The sequence below is a fragment of the Polyodon spathula genome, chromosome 6 (assembly GCF_017654505.1).
Source record: "Polyodon spathula isolate WHYD16114869_AA chromosome 6, ASM1765450v1, whole genome shotgun sequence".
In the NCBI taxonomy this organism is placed as follows: Eukaryota; Metazoa; Chordata; class Actinopteri; order Acipenseriformes; family Polyodontidae; genus Polyodon; species Polyodon spathula.
The window spans coordinates 42117917-42139699 of record NC_054539.1 but is presented as its reverse complement, the minus strand read 5'-3'; the positions used below and the strand labels follow the sequence as shown (position 1 = coordinate 42139699).

Genomic DNA, 21783 nt, shown 5'->3' with positions numbered 1-21783 from the left:
GGGTAATAAAAGGAGGTATACAAAAATTCAGTTTGCTTTGGTGGAAACACTGAAGTACCTTAATGTAGGTAAACGGCTTAGCTGTCCTGTGGTTTAATAAGAAACAGCTGTTTAGTTAGTCCTAGTACTCTAGAGTTTGGACCTTTTTGTGTGTTCTTAAATTTACTGTGTGTTTTGATACTGGTAAACACCTTAGCTGTCCAGTTTGTATAGTTTAGGTTCCTGAAAAGTTTAGTTGGTGCCCCTGTGTGGAGTTTTCTTTTTGTTTATTTATGAAAAGTGCGCATAAAAACGCTTAACTGTCAGTCTGTGTGTTGAGTCTCATTATTAAAGAAGGGAAAAGAACCCAAAAGCGAGCCAAGTGAGGCGAGCTTTATCACAACATACAGTCGTAGTCAAAAGTTTGCATACTCCAATGGACATTTATAATTTCTAGAATATTCTCGAAAACAAAGAATTTTAGAAAAAATCTTTTGCAGCAAATTTTTTTCTTTTGTGGATGAGGAAAAAAAGTTACAAGAAATAGATGTCTACAATTATTTATTTCAGCAATACTCCACAAATGCTAATTCAAATATATTCATACCCTGACAAGGAAAATGTAACTGTATAGCTTGCTGAGGTTCCTTTAGCAATAATAAATGATTAGGATGTTTGTCAGTGAGCTTTTGACATGGTTTTTGACCATTCTTCAATGCAAAATTGTTCCAGTTCATTCAAATTCTGAGGACTTCTCTTGTCCACAGCCTTCTTCAACTCATACCAAAGATTCTCAATCAGATTTAGATCAGGACTTTGACTAGGCCATTCCAGATCCTTGATTTTATTCTTCTTTAACCATTCTGAAGTAGATTTTGATGTGTGCTTTGGATCGTTGTTGTGTTGGAACGTCCAGTTGCGCTTTAAACCAAGTTTTGTAGCGGAGGGTTTCAGATGATTGGCCAATATCTTTTGGTATGCTATGGAATCAATTTAACCATGTATTGGAACTACATTTCCTGTGCCATTAGAGGAAAAACAACCCCATAGAAGGATATTACCAGCTCCATGCTTGACTTGACAATTAAAACCACATCTACAGTTGACATGACCTTGATCACAGCAATGTAAATAACTGGCTGTGAAAGGATAGCGTCAGTGACGAGACCCAGAGTCAGGAAGCTGCAGTAAAAGTGCTGTTGCACATGTTTAATTACAAACAAGAACAAAAACCAAACAACTACATAAGGTAACCATATGGCTCTGTGTTCATCGGGACAGTTCTGGTACGGTTTACCGGTCAACCCAGCATTCTGGCACGTTTTACCTGTCTCAGGTACCATTCTTTCCTTTTAAGTGAAGCAGGGCTATGTTTACGAGAATGCATTGGTTGTGTAGTTCTTGTTATGGATAATGTTGTCCCCTAGAGATGAGATGAGGTAATGAGTTAGGAATTAACTCAGGCAAACAGGTCAGACTTATTCAGTGGTAAAAAGTGTCTGATTCACTCCCAGTCTTCAAGAATTACAAATAATTGCTCTAATAATTTATTTTCTGCAATCAAAAAAGGGAGATTGAGATGGAGCACACATTCCCATTTTACATAACAATTTCAAAAGAAAGTTAAAAAAAACAACACAGGCCTAGCATGTACAGTATAACAAGATCATATTTTCTGTCCAAATATTACCGACTCATGACTCCTTATGAGGAAGGTCAAAGAGACTATCTTTGTTTTGTAATGTTTAAAAAAACACAATGTCTCAATCATCTTCCGTAGCAGCAGGGCTGCTCTACAAATTATGATGATGTCAATGTGTGATAGTGAAAGTAATACCACATAACCATCTGCAACCTGGGCAGATTTAAAAATAATAATTAAAAAAAAAAAAAAAAACTATCCTAATTGTTTCCATTGAAAGCAGAACAAAATCATACCAGCATGATATCGAACTCTTGTCAGCAGAGGATAAGGCAAATCTATTTATATGTATAGTGGAGGCAATTTTATATCTTTGTTTAACATCTGCGTCAGAACATGATACTGGAATATAGCGATCTACTTTTTTTTACTTATTTATTTTATATATTTTACCAGGAAATGGTGAATTATGATGCAGCATCTTCATTACAATAGTCTGGGAAACCAAATATCAAAAAGTTTACCACAATAAATGTGTACATTAATTTTAAGGTTATCATGCCTTTCCATTACAAAAGAGGCAGTGCAATTTGTTTTTAAAACTTGACAATTGCAAACATACATATTTGTTGGATGGGGACTTTTCTATTATTTTATGGTACTGGCCAATTTAATTCCATGTGCATAGTACAGTGGTGACAAAATATCACCAAATACTTCAACTACATGCATTTCACCCTGGTTCGATTCTTAAATGAATAGCAGATAAGTTTCCTAGACCTCTTACATAGCTAGTGTTGAAAGAGTAAGACACCAATTCTTTTAAATTGCTTTTCAATCTCTTTGAGTCTCATTTCTTAAAAAAAGCTAGAAAAATAAAACAAAAGAAACAGACAAACTTACTGGTCATGAAAGCATTTATTAAAACTTCAACCCACAGATGGTCAGCCCCTTTAAATGGTTTAAATAAATATCAGTACTTGTGGATGGTTTGGGGATTGCCCATGGAGAGCAGATTTCTGTTTCCTGCTAATTGCTGACAAATGATTCATTCTGAATAGAGATCATGTGCTGAGCCTCTGGCCGTCACTGTTCTGCAGAAGGAGGAAGTGAGGCTTGTTTTCTTTTTCTGTCAGGCTGCATGGAGTTTAATCGGGGACTGAGAACCAGGTTGTGCTAAAAAGAAGTAGGCTTGTTTTCAGGGTGATGGAAGCACCAGTGCGGGACCTCCTGAGGAACGATACTCAACCCCCTACCCTGATTCCGGCCGTGCCCCCTTATGTGAAGCTGGGCCTGACTATCGCCTACGCTGTCTTCTACTCACTGCTCTTTCTTTTTGTCTACATCCAGCTCTGGTTGATCCTCCACTACAGGCACAAACGCTTCAGCTACCAGACTGTCTTCCTCTTTCTGTGTCTGCTCTGGGCATGCCTGCGGACAGTGCTCTTCTCACACTACTTCAGGAACTTTGTTACAGCCAACTCGCTCAGCCCCTTTGTCTTCTGGCTACTCTACTGCTTCCCTGTGTGCCTGCAGTTCTTCACTCTCAGCCTGATGAACCTTTACTTTGTACAGGTTAGTACTAAATAGCCGTATGCCTTCAGATTTGATTTATTTGTCTTTCAATTGTTGTTTTAAGACTTGTGAAAGTTGAGGGACAATGGCAGATGCTCAGGCTAGTGTCTTGACAGCCTCCACTTACATCTCTGCAAGCACACCTCATACCTAACCTGTGCCTAATTGTGCCCAATTGTGTGTGGTGATTTTGTGATGTACACTATTGTTCACTTGGGGGCAAAGTTGACAGGCATGAGAATTTAAAGTGTTATCTTCTGTATCATCTCCCTCAATATTCCTTTACAGCAAGTCAAAAAAAAGGATATTTGGAGAAAGATGAACTGCAAACATGATTTGCTTACATGAATTAATTACAAAACATGCATATACATGCATGATGAAGACCAAATGAGTTTGATAAAAATCATGGACAACTATTATATAGTAAACTGCAAATAGCCAGAAATGACAAACAGCTGATGCGACAGGTTTGAAAACTGCCAGATCTATACAACTACTAAGATTGCTGTTGACAAAACTATGATTATTGTTTCCTCCGTCATTCTGGATACTGCTTCACCCTGCTGGACCACATGCATTGAAGCTGTTGTTTGAGTGGTTAATTCTGTGGTTGTCACTTGAAAAAAAAAAAATCCTATTTATTCAATTCTATTTATTTTGCTTCGCTCCAGTGTTGCCCTGGTCTCACTCCCACGTCGCCTGTGGTGTGAAAGATACTCATCAAAAGTACAGGTTCTATTCATTTTGTTGCATCTCTGCACAGTTTCACTTGTAGCATTTCCCTTGGTTAGGTTTTGTTGTGTTGAGGGATGAACCACAAACATGTGACAATCCCAGGTCAGCACAGGGATGCTGAACAGCTCTCACCTGTAGCTCCCTAGCCTCCTGGTAATAAATAAGCAGTTCGACATTGTCAAGTGTTTTTTGCTCCGGTCGACTGCTTCTGTTTAATTACATAAATTAAAATCTAGTGAAAACAAATCAGATTTTAAAATCCCAGCTGGGGTAATCAGCAACAAGTCACAGATCATAAAGGACCAGATTACAGAACTGCTATCGGGTCAGAAAAGGCAGAAAAACTGTAATTGCCCAATACAATTACCGCTTTAAGTCAACCTGCTATGACTTCACCATAATAAACATGAATTGAATATCCAGGGGAGTTGATTGATTGATAGATAGATAGATAGATACTTAAAAAAAACTATTTTCTTTTAAGAATGAAAAACATTAACACAAAATACATCAGTCATACTTTACAATATTATATATTTTAATATTTTATCCAGCATAATCCTACAGATAACAAGCATTCTAAAAACTGTAATAACATTTGTTTCAAACACATTTGCAACTTGAGCTTTTCTACTTTTTAAAAGATAACTTGGCTTGTCCTAAAAGTTTGCCAACTGAAACAAAAATGTCTTTCTTTTAGAGTACTGTATGCCAAAGACAAAAATACATTTGGAAAAATTCAACCCCAGCTTGACAAACAGACACTAAAACAAAAAGGTGAATACATCTGTTACAAAAAACAAAACCATGAAAAACTGTTTCCTCTTGTGTACAAAAAGATAGAGAGGTATGAATTGACAGCGAGAATGGTGTGCAGAAGTCTCCACTGCAGAGCTCCTGTTCTTTTAGACAGCAGAGGTTTATAGAGGCTCCTCCTCCTCGACCTGCTCTCCCACCCCCAGTGTGTGTCTGGAAGCTCCTGTAATTGGCTGTTATGTTTTACTTGAACACACAATTCATACAATGTGTCATCCTCTATATTTGACAGGGGGAAATCTGTCCATTTCTTTATTTTTAACATATGCACTTTATCCTCCCCATCCATCCTGATGTTTATCATCACCTGCTGCTCACTGGAAAGGGCTGTACGCAACTGAGAAACCAGCATGCCAGCTACTCTGTTTCTATAAACCCAGAGTTGTAGATAAGTGCTGTGGGCTTTCCCATTTAAAATTCTCCAAGTCCATGAATTGACATAGCTTTGGAACCCTAGATTTTGCCATTAATTTTGTGAAAGTCTGAGACTTTAAAAACAGGATAAAAGATGACAGGTTCCTCTAGCAGCCAATAGAAATCAAAAGCTCCCTCATCTGTTTGCATCCTTACTCTGCCATGCCCTCAGCAGACTGGTAGAAAGGGAGCTGTTCAGAAGAGTTTGCAGCCTGAATACTCTACTTCTACTGCACAGGTCCACCAATCCTTGCCTCCCTTCTTCCAGACAGGTACAGCACACTGTGCCTCAATCAATGTAACCCATCCCTAAGAACACTCAAGAATTCCTTCTTTATTTCCTTTAAAAGGTCTTGCCGAGGTTCCACACATGTGTCTGTGCCACAGCACAGAATCTGCCAAATTATTTTTAATGAAAACCCTTCCCCTGTAAAAGAGCTGTGGTAAAACCCAATGCCATTTTTGCAGGCTCCCTTTCGTTTACTCTAACATTCACTCTGTTTTTCTCTTCCCCACATACCCCCCCCAGCTCCTAACTCATTGTGTGACCCTGAGCAAGTCACTTAATTTCCTTGTGCTCCAGTGAGATGTTGTTGTAAGTGACTCTGCAGCTGATGCATAGTTCACAGACCATAGTCTCCTATTCTGTGAAGTGCTTTGTCATGGTGATTCACTATGAAAGGTTCTATATAAAGATTATTATTAACCTTCTCCCAACTGGGGTCCCAGATCCCTGCCAACATTTTATTTATTTTTTTGACAGTTTATTATAGCTGATGAAATTCTATCAAAGTATGTCTAGCTTTCATACAGATTATTTACATTTGCCTGATTATTCACAAAAACAGAGATGTCATCTGCATAGGCAGATATTTTCATTGGCTGGGCTGAGCTCCCACAAGTCCTATTAAACCTGTATGAGGTCATTTTCCTTTCTCCAAGCTTTCACGATAGACTGCGAGCAGGTCATTTCTTAAAAATGTCCAGATAAAAAATGTAACTGTCAGTCTATCTCTTCCTGGAGCTATCCCCCTTTCAGTCCCTGGAGGGCACCAGAGAGCTCCTGCATCATTAAAAGCCCATTCAACACCAAGGTTATTTCAGTTGCAACTTTTTATTTAAGTTTCTATTTCTATTCTATTTTTATTTTTAAAACTAATTCCTATTTCAGTATCAGTTTTAGCAGATTAGGCTACGTACACACACGGTGAGTTCACCTTTTGTTTTTAATAAGGTTTGTATACGCACACAGTTCGGTTACAAAGGGCAGCAACAACCTCTCTAGTTAATCCTTTTCAGAACAATTATCAAGTGCGGTTATTAATTCAGTTTGGTTAGTTAATGTGCACTAGCTGTGTGTGTGTGTTACAACAGCAGTTGGTGCTCAGTGGATTTCTGCAATTCAATTGTTTAACAAACATTTCCGTGTGATAAACATGGCTACAAAAAATATATAGGTGCCAAATGAGTGAACTTAATTTTGTGATATTGATGAATAGTAAATTCAGAACAATGGTAAATAGTGCACACATATAATATACTTTTTTATTTAATCAAAATACAGTTGTATAATATTTTGTTGTAAGAAAAAATAGTATTTTTGGTTTTACAACTTAAATAAAACAAACTGGGACAATTTGTATCCCCAAACGTCACAGTGCGACCGTAACTCATTTTTTTTTCAACTGCTACGGAATGGCTCATCAGTGTGTTTCGGTACTCCAGGGAGTGTATCAGTAAATGACAAAGACACATATAAGACTCCTTAGACATGCACACATTTTTTATGCAGCCATTTGGAAACCACTCGAGTCGTTCCAACCAGCCTTCTGGTCAGAAGATCGCCCAAATATTTCGATCTACCGTCTGAATCTAGCTGTTCAGAAAAAGCAAAACGGTATCTCTGCTGGTTTTGCAGAAAAGAGCATAGCTGTGCTTCAAAAGCTCTCGATGAATTGCGTACAGTACTTTCTTCCAAAAGCATAAACGAAAACACAGCCTCCATGTCACACAAAACCTCTCAATCGGCATGTAATGATGGCCCGAATTCAGTGGTTTGCAGTGGAAGAGGAAAATGGGCCCCGCTGCGGGACCTTATTGTGGGCCTCCCTCCCCAAACGTTAATTTAACCCTTATTTATAAACATAACACACACCAAATCAAGTGTTCAATATTGAACTGTATTGAATTGACTGAATATTAGCATGTATGAAACAGTAGGTAATAAGAACGTTTTCCACTCACCTACTTTATTTTATTCTATTTTATCCAACACTACACTATTTTTTAATCATAGAACAGGTTTAATCACTAACCCTAACAGGATTCACCAATTCTGCGATCACAGAAATTATTACAGAATTCACAATTCTGCACAGACATTTGCAGAAATTGTCTCACATAGGAAACCATTTAAAAAAAAAATCAGAAATACAGGCATGTTGATTTGCTGTAGTTTATTTTGGTGCCCGCAGTAGCACCCAACAGCTTCTGTCTAAACTATGGGATGAATCGAGTATAACTGCAAATGTCTGTGCTGAATAGTACCCCAAAACCTTCCATGAAGACGTGCCTCGTACCAGCCTCCGGGGGAAAAGCACACCGGCAGCTAGAGTGATACAAATGTGTAACATGTGCAAATATAAATGCGAAGGATATTATCATTGTTAATAAATAAATAAATAAATAGACTTTCGAACCCTCTGAGGCCCTATGAGTGCAGCTGCACATATCTGCAATAAACAAATCAGCAGCATTTGTTAACAAAATACGTATCCAGTCTTTTTTTCGGTTCTGCACTGACACTGTTACGCTGGACACCATGTGTCATGTGCAGTGAGCACCGTGCGCATCGAGCTACAGAAGTACCAAGGGCTATGCGTGCACCAAGGTACCGAAGCACTGGGGGGGCAGCTGTGCAAAGGTGCCTGCCATAACCGCGTGGTCACACACCTGGTCAGTGTGTTGCATGCACAAGGGAGACACAAGGGCTGAAGCTGTGGCGGGTGAGTTGAAGGCAGATAGCAAAAACACAGTAGAACAGAAAGGGGAGAGCACACTGTTGTTTGTTTACAAGGCCCAACTCACCGAGGTGTGCGGCCTACACAGCCGGCGAGGTTTACACTACAGCAGGATGAAGCAAATGAGCAGGGTGGAGGAATACACGGCTGGATGTCTGAGTACTAACCGCGCTGCAGCTAATCCACAGCACGACCCTAAACAGGGCCATGTGATCTGACAAGAGACAGGGGACACGCAGCGACAGCCAACAACAGGTCCACTCCAGCTGCCAGTCAGCGGGGATGCGGCAAGGCCTAGCCCCATGGAGGAACTGTATTCTCCCAAGAAAAAAAAAGTCACTCCATCACTGCACAGGCAATCGCTCACACACGACAGACAGTAAAAAGCAGAGCAGCCTACAGTGCAAGAGAGGAGGCTGCTGAAAGACAGGAAGAAGAGACTCGAAACAGAGAGTCATGATTCACGAATGCAAGGGAAATTCAACATGACTCAAAGCTATTTTCTATCAACACGCTCAGCTAGACATAGAAGTCTTACCTTACCATCTTGAGAAGGAAAAAGAGAAATGGCTTCCTCAGGATGACGGTTTTAATTCCTCGGTAGGCAGGACCGAGAGCGTCATCCCAGGAAGGGGACTATCGGCAGCTCTGGTATAGAGAGCTCGGCAATACCTACCCCATGGACAGGCATATCCCATACATAATGCCGTTGGTGGTCGTCTACGAATTGAAAGGGAACTATTATTATGTAGTTACCTTGTTTAGCAAATACTAGCAAGTGTGGCTTTCATGCCTCACCTGATTGATGTTTGTAAATACAGTAAAGTTTAAAAAAAGATAGGGAGAGTGCATTTAGCCTTGGGATGTTTAACATGGTTGAGTTTGTTATTTTTTTATTTTAAAAAGCTAAGCTGTTTACCATCACAAAAAGGCTTCACACAATACCTTTTTCCTCATACAATCAAGCACTCATTCAATCTGGCTCCCTCACACAGCAGCAGCCTTGAGCAGACTGGCTTCTTTCTTTAAATACCCTGCACCTGGCTCTAACTTACAATGATAGCCAGGTGCAGGTGATAATTAAACAATAAATAATAATTAAACAAATACACATTTCTGGCAGGGACGATATTAACCCCCTAACTGCCTTGTTACAACAAGTAAGCATTTGTATGATTGGTTGGATGTGGGTGCATGTGACACAGGTTGCCACACACATGAACGCTTGGAATATTAATTAACTGGAACCTGATTTGCCGAGAGTGTGGATCGGAACTCTTCAATTCTAATGCTAATGGTGTCAGCAGATGCTCATATTGCATGCTGTGCACTAAACTATTATGTTTAAATCTTATCCTGTTTTTTCCCCTCTTAATCCTACAGGTTATTTTCAAGGCAAAATCCAAATATGCACCAGAGCTCCTCAAGTACAGGTCAGTTTACTATAAAGTTCTTATGAGACCCTGAAATATATAATGTATTTGATTCTTGTTTTGTAAAATTAGCAGACGTTTTGCTCTTTTAAAGAAAAAAAAAAAAAAGGTAATAAGTTGTATACTTTATTATTTATTATAATGAATCAGACAATTCTACTTTTATAATTATTCGAATTACACGGTTTATTGATTAATGAAAGATTATTCTTAACAGGTGATATAGTCAATACATGATTACATTTGGTTACATTCATTGGTTATTCAAGTTACAGAAACATCACAATTATTGCAACCCATTCTTCTAGTCCAATAATGGTAGAAACCGAACTTGCAGTCAAAAGAGCAATTAGCCATCACCTTCAACTGGGAACAGCTTTTCAGAGCTGGTCCAGAGGTCCATTCACTGAAATATAGTCTCCCCTAAACTTACAGAGTTTTGCATTTTCATTTGGATCTGAACATGCACAATATTAATTCCATACTCTAACATCTGGTTTTGGTTTACATCTGTTTCACATTAGCTGACACTGACCTTTCACATATAATGGATCTATACAATAGAACCTCTTCAAGCCCATCTAATAGGAACATTATTTCAATATCTGAGAACTGTGTTTACGTTACATTTGTTACAACCTGTGTAGTCCTCGATACAAACTGGACTCTCCCTAAGACACATGGAATTGGATGACAAAAAGCTTTTCATATGAAACAACAGTAGTGGAACTATTGCACTTCTGAAAAACCTACAGTATCCAGGAAGTGGCTTTACCAGTTAAAAAACAACTCATTGTTCAAAAACAGTTAACATGCAGTCAGGCAGTTCCTCTTCAGTCCAAAGACAAACCAATACAATGAATGATTTCAGTCAACTATCAAAGGAAAGTCTATCCACACTGATAGAGGAACTTAGGGCCCTGGTGGTATGATTTGGGCATTAGGTACACATGCTCTGCTGTGTTGTGGTCTTAGAACATTTACTCTTTCCTTTTCAGGTTGCCTCTGTACCTGATATTCCTTTCAATAAGCCTCGTCTTCATGGTAGTGAATCTAACATGTGCACTCCTGGTGAAATTGTCAAACACCGACCCAAAGAACATTGTCCTTGTGCGAGTGGCCATCAATGACACCCTCTTTGTGCTCTGTGCTATTTCCCTTTCCACATGCCTCTACAAAATTGCAAAAATGTCTTTAGCAAACATCTATCTGGAATCTAAAGTAAGTTTCCATTATTATTATTATTATTATTATTATTATTATTATTATTGTAAAGATTATTTATTATTAGTGTCGTTTTTCCACCTAAAACTTGAAACTGCTTGTGTAACCAATCACATGAAACTTGACAGGTATCATCCTGTATAGATTACAGTTTAGATGCAAATAAAATTGCACTCCAGTGTCAACCAAGATGGGAAGCAGTGAACCGATTCATCTGAAACGTTACATAAGTCATCAGTAATCAGATCCGCTTCAACTTTGTGAAGCAGAAGTTGCTGCGATAAATTTTACTGTAAACATGGCTGCCACCACATTCACCAAAACATGCCCCAAACATCAAACTACTTCTGTTTGCAAACTACTTAACCAACTAACTCACTTGGTAGGCATCATCCTGGTGATGATGGAATTTAAATATGGCAAAATTCTGTTCTTTGGCGGCCAGACCTATGTTTCATTCTTAAATTTAAAACCGCTTCAGTTGAAGAATGATTTATTTGATTAACTCCAAAGTTCACAAGCATCATCCCTGTGTCAATACAAATGACATTTTCAAAAATGGTGTTTGTGCATAAACCAATATGGCCACCTGACACACTTCTTTAAAAACCTTTCAAAATCTTCAATCAAATGTAAAACTAGCTTTTAACTCCTTACAAAGTGCAGATAGGTTAATGGTTACTATGGAACACGGATAGAAACATTTTATCATTTATCCCAGTGATTACTTCTGTTTTCCTGACATAATTTATCTCGACATAAAGAATATATCTTTTTTTTTTTTTGATGGCCTCAACGAGCCACCATAAGAAACAACCTGGAGCAAAAATTAAAAAAAACACACACACACACACACACACACACACACACACACATAGCGCCGCTCACCTGAACAAGCAATGAAAATCATTATCAAGAGTGTAAGTGCAAGCATGTTAGTAAGTAACAATGCTAAATGTCATTTTACATTTCAGTGGTGGTACGCCAGGGTGTTGTGCTATGCTGAAACACTTAATTTGTTTTTAAAGCAGGTGGTATAAACTGACTTACTCCAAAAGTATCCTTTTTTTAATTTTAGGAACTTATATCTCTTTCCCATGTGCACAAATTTTACAGAAGGAATATACATTTCTGTGTCTGCATGATATACTGCATAAACATTTGTATATTCTTATCAAAATAGAGTAAAATATAATTAACCCTACATAGCCTCCTTCTCAGAACGGCACCACCGGTCCGTTCGATATCTCCGGCTGGTTCCTCTTCTGTCTGGGGGGGTCAACGGGTGCTGGGAGGCCCCAGACACTACAGTGGCGTGTCTGGAAGCACGGGTCACGGGATCTGACCCATATGCGTCGGAAAGGAGCACAGGCTTTTCTCCTTCCTCACTCTCAGGGATGGCAGTTCCTCCTGCTTAGGCTGTTGGCACAGTAGCTCCTCCTTTTGCCCTTGGGACGGCCGCTATTCCTTTTTGGACCTCCTCCTCCTACTTTGGCCTTTGAGGACATAACTCCTCAATATGAATGCCAGAGCTGTCAGATCCTGATCGCTTGCATATGTACATAAAAATGACATACAGTGTATATTTTATACATGTATAGGGGTTATACTTACTAGTTTAGGCATGTTCTTGTTCTTTAGTAGCCAGATAGAGTCAGTGTTTTTTGTATATATATATATATATATATATATATATATATATATATATATATATATATATATATATATATATATATCATATATAGTATCATGGTATGGGCCTACTGCTAGAGGTAGCAGAATAATAACACTAAAAAGGTCAATCATAACCTCACTTTGCCATATCATGGTTATATGGTTATACCTTTTTGATATCTCCTGATTGCAGGTCAGTTTTCAATAAACACACAGCATCCATTATATAAACCAACAGTATATTTCCATGCCACATTTCCTCTTGAAAGCTTTAGCACACAAGCCCACTCACTGCACAGTCATTTCCAAAGAGGTATTATCACTTTCCTGTGCAACAACTGATACAGAGCTAACTGCAGCTCTGCTCACAATGCAACCGCAGCAAGCTAAAGCAATCATGTGACTGTCACTGTAGTTACAGTTGAATTCATACTTGCTTCTTAATACAATTCTGTTAGGCAGTGAGTAGCTATCCATGTTCATTAATTTGTAGTCCCATACCATGACATTATACCTCATTCATGACACATATCATTCAGATTTTTAAATGTAAACATAACTCGGTCAGAATTTTTGTAATGTTTGGGAGATGTCTGAAGTATCTTGTGTTGAGAGGTCGGGAGCTTACTCTTCATGGATATAATTCCAATGGAATACCATTCCTTTTTTTGATATATTATAGTGGTGATTATTCAGGTGAGCAGCTAATAGACAGTAAATCAATACATTTAGATCGATGGTGTATACTACAATGCTGTCCTAAACACCACACAATACTAGAAAACACATCCCTGTCCAACTATATAAACAAAATAAAATAGGTTTGTTGCCGACAGCGATCTTAAATTAAGATGAGAACAAGGATATGTCAAAACAAACTTACCACACTGCTACAAATAGGTATTGAACACTGATCTTGTATTACTTCACTATGGCAGCCATATTAGGTCAGAATTCAATGTTAAAGTTTCAATATTAATTGGTGTCACAAACTTGAGAGGGTTGGATAGATGGAAATCATTTGAAAAAAATGATCAGGGGTTACAAAGGTTAAAACATTTTTGAATGATACTATTCACTGATTTCTTTCTCGTTTTAGGGGACCTCAATATGCCAGGTGACAATAATAGGGGTGATCGTCATACTGCTGTATGCCTCGCGGGCCTGTTACAACCTGGTTGTGTTGGCTCTTGCCAAATACAAAAATATCAACTCTTTTGATTATGACTGGTACAACGTATCTGATCAGGTGGGTTATGGATCACGTTCTTGAGGCCATGAATAAAAAAATGTAGATGAATTAAGAAACTACTATTTCTGAGAAACAAAAATGTTTTAGATAAAGGGAAAGATTTTCAAGCATTTGCTCCAGGCCCAGTTTTTAGGTTAGTTTTAACCCACAATAATTATTAAAAACACTTGCACTGAAAACTGCTATCCTACTTTTATCTAATTATTATCTTAGGAGATAAAATAGACAACCCTGGCCTACTCCACAGGCAATTTCAAGTCAAAAGGTATTTAATTCCGACAACCTATAAATCAACCACTACAGTTATTGTGTTTGTCAGCATAGACAGACGTTTCTATTGTCTTCAGTAAACCAATAATAAACTGTCAAACTCAAGTTAATGGTCCTGCTAAATGGTTCCGCTAAAAATCTAATTACTGCTAAATCATTTTTTTAAATTGAAAAACTATTATTGAAATTGCTTAGCATTGTGGCTAGATTTATTAACTCATTATTGCTATCTACTGTATACACCTGTGCAAATAATGGGGCAGCTAGAATTATTCAATAAAATGCGTACACATATACATTAAAATCAAATAAACAGCACCAGTGAAAACATACCAGTAGGCAAGTTTATTGCTTTTACCTGTCATGTATTAGCATTTCAAATGCATTTTTACATTGGAGCCAATATTACTGTACAATTACTACCATATAACAAGGCTGAAAAGCATCTGTTCTCTAACATCAAAACTACTGTATGTCACCAATTATATAACCAAAGACTACTAAAAACACAAATAAAACACAGCAGAACTGTACATTTACATCTTTAATTTAAAGTTGAGGTTGAAGTGAAACTTAATGTTGGAGATAAGGTGATTCTATGGAATTTACGTATTATTTAAGTAGTACTGTTGAACAGGATCAATAAGACAAATAGCTGTTAAATAAATACCTGCCTACACAAGGTTACTGAGCTCAGCTGTCCTTGTGTTTTGTTCCATGCGCCGGACAGGCAGACCTGAAGTCTCTTGGGGACAAGGGGTACGTTGTGTTCGGGGTGATCCTCTTTGTGTGGGAGCTCCTCCCTACTACTCTAGTGGTGTTCTTCTTCCGCGTCCAAAGACCAGCCCAGGATGGGGTAAGCTACATAGGTCTTGACCATTTAACATGTGCAATAGACATGCCACCTTGGTAAAGACTGAGATTCTCTCAAAAGCTTGTGCTGAAGTGTGTCCAGACCAAGTTTCATCACAATTAAATAAGCTCTTCTCCAGATATATCTAATACATTTTGAGTGACATATGGATGCTGGGACAGACTGACAGGGCCTCCATACCCATCCTGATTATCAAAGTCTTATTAACTAAAAATGTCCTTTTCATCAAAAAGGGATTAACTGTTCTCTAGATATATGTGAACTGTGACATACAGACTATTGGTCAGAAAGATAGATTGACAGACAGCCTTCATATATTCTCTCAATCAGTGGTTCTCAACCCTCATCGTGGGGACACCCTGTGTCTTCTTTCTTTCCAATCTGAGCTCTCAGTTACTTAACTAGACCCTTAATTGAACTAGTAATTTGCTTAATTAGACCTTTTTAATTGTTCTCAACTCCTAAAAAGTTGCAGATTTCAAGTTACTTATAAAATGTTATAGCTAACTTGAAATCTGCAACTGTTTTAAGAGCTGAAAACAAATAAAAAGGTCTATTTGAGGTCCAGTTAATCTCTCCAGTCACACCGCACAAACTGAAGCAATAAGGAATAATCTAAACAAATCTACAGTCAATATTTATTGCATTAAGATTGATTTTTGGTAACATTTTTAACAGAAGCTGGTTCAGTAATTTTCCTGGATGCTCCTAAAAAATTGATCATATTCAGTCTTTCTTGATTTAAATAAAATAATACAATGTAAGACAAGCATTTGCTCACGCACAGCATCTATAAAAGCAAGTCAATCAACAAGGTGCAAGCTCATTTTGTACTGGATCAGATCTAGCCTCTTTCTATATATTACATATATCAAAGTAGATGTTTTTGTCATTTTGGAGGATGTTGTCATGACATCCAGTTCTACTATTCTAGTAGCCTATGTACTTAAACACTACCACATCAATAATGAATCAATTAGGACTGGAGCTGTTACAATAATATTCTGTTATTCGAATTGAGCTCTCCATGGTAAGCAGGTGATGGCACCAAGGTGAGGGTCAGTGATGTTAATTGGGTTAATTCCCCATTCCAATTGAAGCAGCTGCTTCAGGTAACCCAAATTAGTACTCGGCACACTCAAGTTTACAATTTTGGTAGTCTCTAGGAAAAACCCGGTTTTGGAAAGTGACATGCTTTTAATAGAATAAGTGAGTTTATGAAACGTTAATGGCCACTTTCACTACTATTTCAATGTGATTTATTATTATTATTATTGTTATTGTTATTGTTATTATTATTATTATTATTATTATTATTATTATTAATAATAATATTGTTTTTATTATTATTTGTAGACAGGGCCTAGAATTCCAAGCCATGTGTTTTCATCCAGAGCCTATTTCTTTGACAACCCACGACGTTATGATAGTGATGACGACCTGGCGTGGAATATAATACCCCCAAACTCACAGGCCAGGTAAAGAACTTGCTTTTTAATTTAGTTAACTAAGAATGGGAGAAAATAACACTTGCTATGTTCAGCTATAACATTGGGGAGACTCCCCACTGTGCACTGCCAATACTACTCAATCCTGACAATTGCTTCACAGAACGACATACTTCATTGTGAAATATTTCTAGAAAATACTAGTAAAAATATAAATATTAATATATTTAGTCATAATGAAATATGACCAATGGGTCACAGGCTCTAATAATCAATAGCATTTTAAATTACAGGGTAATGTTACCATTTAATTACATCAGGTAACAAGAGACTGTTCATAATTTGAATGTCAAAATGCATCTAATTACACATTAGTTACAGACACTGGTAATTACCCAGCTATTACACTAATTACATGGCTATTCCTGCCCTGTAGGCACTACCAGAATCTCTCCAAATGTAGATCTGGATTTCCAGAGACATTTTTCTCAAGGTATAAGCCAGGTCTAGACTGGGATAAAAGTCAATCATAACATATGATGAGTCATTCAGACTTCATTGATGAAAAGCTAGTAACACATACCAAGTGTTCTAAAAATAATTTAAAAATCTGTCGATTCGTTGTCATTCCTGAAGCCCTTATTATCATCAGACGATAATTATGAGTGATGATAATTATGAGGCAACTGCACGCGATTCAACTATATAGACAATTCAACCTGAATTTTACTGCCTTTCAAAAGAAAAAATAAACCACAAAACTTTTATATATATAAAAAAAAAAATCAAAACAAAAAAAGAAACTGCACTTTTACAACACAAATGTAAGTAAACATTTTCCACATAATTTGAAATATTTGTAGCTATGGCAATTTGCCAAAAATTCACCCCCAAAAAATACATGTTGCTGATGGGAGCAGTGAAATTATCATGTCGTTCTACTGCCAGACCTCATCTTGTTTCAGTTATCTCTAATGTGTGTCTGGTGTTTCTGTGCTCTCCTTTTCAGTTTGACGGCAGAGTGCTATGATTGGGAGAGTCATAGCAACAGCTTTGTGGCGTACATAGGATCAGAGGAACCATACTCCACAACAGCCCCAGAGGAACTTAACCCTTACTGAAGGGCAGTCATCTGCTCTGCGTTTAGTACTTCTGGGTGTGTTAGAGCTGTAGCCTTTTGCATTCAAATCTTCACTGTAAATAAACATTCATATTTTCAGGGAAAGAGGCTCTTTTAAAGTAACAGTGTTCAAAAGCAAAATCTTCTAAGTCAATAAAAGAGGAGAAAACCAGTGATTCTGGCAAAGGGAAGTGGAAAGCAAAGAAAACAAAATGAGAAGACTTTTTTTTTTTTTAATTCATACTGGAATATGGGGTGTAATCAGGGGTTCACATAACAGGGAATTGCCGAGATCGTTGACAAAGCCCAGAAACGCCCCTCTCCTGGAATAACTAATACGTTACACAGATATAGTGTGCACCCTCCCTGCCTTTATTTAAAATGCATTCCTGTCAAAAATGCACGGACAGTACACATTGAAGAACAATATGGAAGCATGCATTTTTCTTTACTGGTGCACATGCATACCTGTGTACCAGTTATGTGAACACCATGGGTATAATATATTTTAAAACACAAGGAACTGTCAGGATTTTTCTAAAATTTTTAGCATTTACTAAGCGCTGATGTCTCAAGTCAGTTTTGACAAGCGAAATAAAATATGGGTGGAAGGGGGAGAATTGAGACCAAAATTTGTACAGTACTAACTAAAAATGCACCTTAAATGATACTGAACATGTTGACCACATTTAATGAACATTCTGGATTGTTAATTGTTGTTTAAATTATGCCAGATAATGTTTTTATTTTCTTTGAAGTTTGAACTCATTTTAAGTCCCACTTACAGTATAGATAAATGTGGTCAGTTCTACACATGTGGGATAATGTTCCTTTTAGCTTTTGATGTTGTATTGTTGAAGTCCATTAGCTCGGAGCTGCCTGTCTAATACTTCATCAGGGTATCACAATAATATGAACCAAGACAAACGAGTAATTCATTGCAGTGCCTTATCTGTACTAGTGTGTTACACTACAGTATCAGGACCATGTGTAATATTTAATCCATATCCATTCTGTTGACATTTCTGACAATTTTGGAAAATAAAATAGAGGAACTTGTTGGAATATTTATCTCCCACCTTTCACATTGTACACATGGGAGTTACTGGAAAATATTACCTTAGAATGGAGGCATTTGCCCCAAAATATGTGAAAAGACAGTTGGATAGAAAACTGGTTTCATAAGTGTGTGCTGCAAATATGAGCAATATCAGTGTCAATGTTACGTTACAACCAGCTAGTGTGAGACTTAATTATTTACATACATACTAGTTTTTGGGAACATTTAAGCAACATTATAGAGCCAGTAGTTTTTAAAAAGGTTGTCATGTGTGTATGTTATATTACATTAGTAAGAGTACCAAACATGTATCTGAGGGAAGGTGGGTTTAGTGTTGAAAATAAAAAAGGGAAAAAACTCAAAGAATTAAAACTATTCAGAATGTTTTTAAACATCATAACAAAGCTAAGGAAGGGTAATAAAATACTATTAAAATGTATATGTAAAAGTGTATATCTACTTACTGAAAATGTAGAACACTAATTTTTAAATACAAATTGAGTTTTAGGGATATACAAAATACATTGACACAAACTCAATGGTTCTAAGACAATTTTGTATATCACAGCTGTTGCCAATGAAGTACACTTACTCAATGATGTAAAAACTTCCCCATTGCTGAAGCTCCTGCTCACCTGAAGGCCTAACAGGCTTAATATCTTCTGTCTCCAGTGTGCAATACTTACCTGACACTTGTCTACAAACATTTAGCCTGCTTTTATGTCATATGCAAGCATAGATGTGTCATGTGCATGCATGGTTTTACATTAGCCTTTTTTTTTTTTTTTTTACTTTATGATGCGTACACAGTATGCTACATACAGAGCAGGAGAAAGAAGATGTTTAGATTTTTTATTGTGTCTTTTGGACATTTATTATTTTATGTAAGATCTGTATATCATGTACAGTACCAGTCAAAAGTTTGAGTACACTTGCTGGAAACTAGGTTTTTTTCATAATTGACAATGTTATACGTTTCTGTAAATACTTGAAAATGAAAACACATTATAATATACAAAACAAAACATAAGGAGTATCAAAGCAATGTTCAAGAAAATTGAAAATTGTCTCTAAATCTTGAATTCCTCCAAATAGCCACCCTTTGCCTTAATAACAGCCTCACAAACACGAGGCATTCGGTTAACAAGTTTCAGCAGGAAATCACCCGACATGTTTTCCCAGCACTTCTGCAGCAATTCCTAGAGATGTAGGGCACTTGTGGGTAGCTTTGCTTTGACTCTTCTGTCCAGTTCGTCTCATACAAGTTCTACGGGATTAAGGTCTGGAGACTGGGTATTAGATTGAGTTTGGACTTGGTAAAGATCACCAACTCTGTCAATTTTTCAAATTTTGACTCATCGGTCCATAAGACCGACTTCCACTCCTCAAACGTCCAGTTGCTGTGTTTTTTGGCCCCGACAAGTCTCTTCCTCTTATTTTACCCTCTTAACAATGGTTTCTTTGCAGCAGTTCTTCCAGTTAGGCTAGCTTCATGCAATCTCCTCTGAACAGTTGAAACATCTGTACTTCTAGTAGCATTTAGCTGAGCTTGTACTTCAGGGGGAGTGAATCGCCGGTTTTGTAGACTTGTCACTCGAATCACCCTTGGCCTGCCTGACCTTGTTCGGTCCTCATGAGTGCCTGTTTCTTCAAATCATGATGGTCTTGGCCACAGCAGTTACAGAAACTTGCAAAGTTAAGAACATAAGAACATAAGAAAGTTTACAAACGAGAGGAGGCCATTCGGCCCATCTTGCTCGTTTGGTTGTTAGTAGCTTATTGATCCCAAAATCTCATCAAGCAGCTTCTTGAAGGATCCCAGGGTGTCAGCTTCAACAACATTACTGGGGAGTTGATTCCAGACCCTCACAATTCTCTGTGTAAAAAAGTGCCTCCTATTTTCTGTTCTGAATGCCCCTTTGTCTAAACTCCATTTGTGACCCTTGGTCCTAGTTTCTTTTTTCAGGCTGAAAAAGTCCCTTGGGTCGACACTGTCAATACCTTTTAGAATTTTGAATGCTTGAATTAGGTCGCCACATAGTCTTCTTTGTTCAAGACTGAACAGATTCAATTCTTTTAGCCTGTCTGCATATGACATGCCTTTTAAGCCCGGAATAATTCTGGTCGCTCTTCTTTGCACTCTTTCTAGAGCAGCAATATCTTTTTTATAGCGAGGTGACCAGAACTGCACACAATATTCAAGATGAGGCGATTTGTCTTAAAGATTGACCTTCATTTCTTAACGTAACTACAGACTTTTTTCTTTGCTTAAGTGAGCGTATTTTGCCATTTTCTGCTCCCTTACATTCAGGAATGACAAACTTGTGCCTATGCTACCTATATTTATAGTAATCATGGATCCTTACCTGGTAACAATAATTAGTGATAAAAGGTTCATTAGGTAACATGCTAGTTAACTCAGAGAACATCTAACAAAGACACTTTTATACTTAGGCCACTGTTCTAATACCTTACTATTAATAAAGGACTTTCTAGAATGTGTCCCCCGTCCCCCCGTCCCCCTCTGAGTTTCCTTTTGCTTCTATATTTGACCTGCACTTTAAATGTTACACTTTTACATTACAGATGGTATAAACAAATGTGTACATATATAAGCATTACAGCAGTAATAACCCAATATAATGATGCGCTCTGTTTGTATAATTGTTTCCTTGAACTTCTGTAAAACAGTATTTCTATCAATCTATCAACAAAGACCATGTATTTCCAGGCTACATGTGGTTTTCATCTGGAACAGACTTCAGTTCTTTGTATAATGGCAAACAGCATTGTTCTAATGTAAACATGCCTACTAGCAGAATCAGAAAATGTAGCCAAATATTTTGTTAAACACATTACAACTTACTCTATAAAAGCTTACAGTCCCATAATATTTTGTAATTTGGGGTTTTATTTTAGTCTAGAAAAGATACAGTTTGTGTTGTAGCCCATTATTCCCTAAAACGCCAACTATTAATTCTGCCCAATACCTCACTTTATTCTATAAACTTCACGCAATGAGAGTCAATGTTAATAACTGGAAAAACCACTGATTAATTGTTGTCACACAGTTCACAGCCAAGAAATTAATGACAGATACACTTAATTTACAACCAAAAATATTTATTTCTCTTCAAATAAATACAATTGACAGTATACACAACAATTAGGTGTGATGTTTTGGCTCCTAAAACAGTTTAAATTTACTCTTTTACAAAACAGTAAAAGATTAGGATAGTTCACA

At 37.4% G+C, this 21783-nt stretch overlaps 1 protein-coding gene across 1 annotated transcript; it reads left to right on the top strand.

Annotated features, from left to right (window-relative positions):
• Positions 1-2675: 2675 nt before the first annotated feature.
• Positions 2676-18949, top strand: LOC121317199 (G protein-coupled receptor 137Ba-like). Its single transcript, XM_041252872.1, has 7 exons — positions 2676-3196; positions 9568-9617; positions 10616-10838; positions 13615-13764; positions 14768-14893; positions 16268-16389; positions 17369-18949. The coding sequence occupies exons 1-7, from the start codon at positions 2828-2830 to the stop codon at positions 17478-17480; spliced, it is 1152 nt and encodes a 383-aa protein (XP_041108806.1). The 5' UTR covers positions 2676-2827; the 3' UTR covers positions 17481-18949.
• Positions 18950-21783: the final 2834 nt, after the last annotated feature.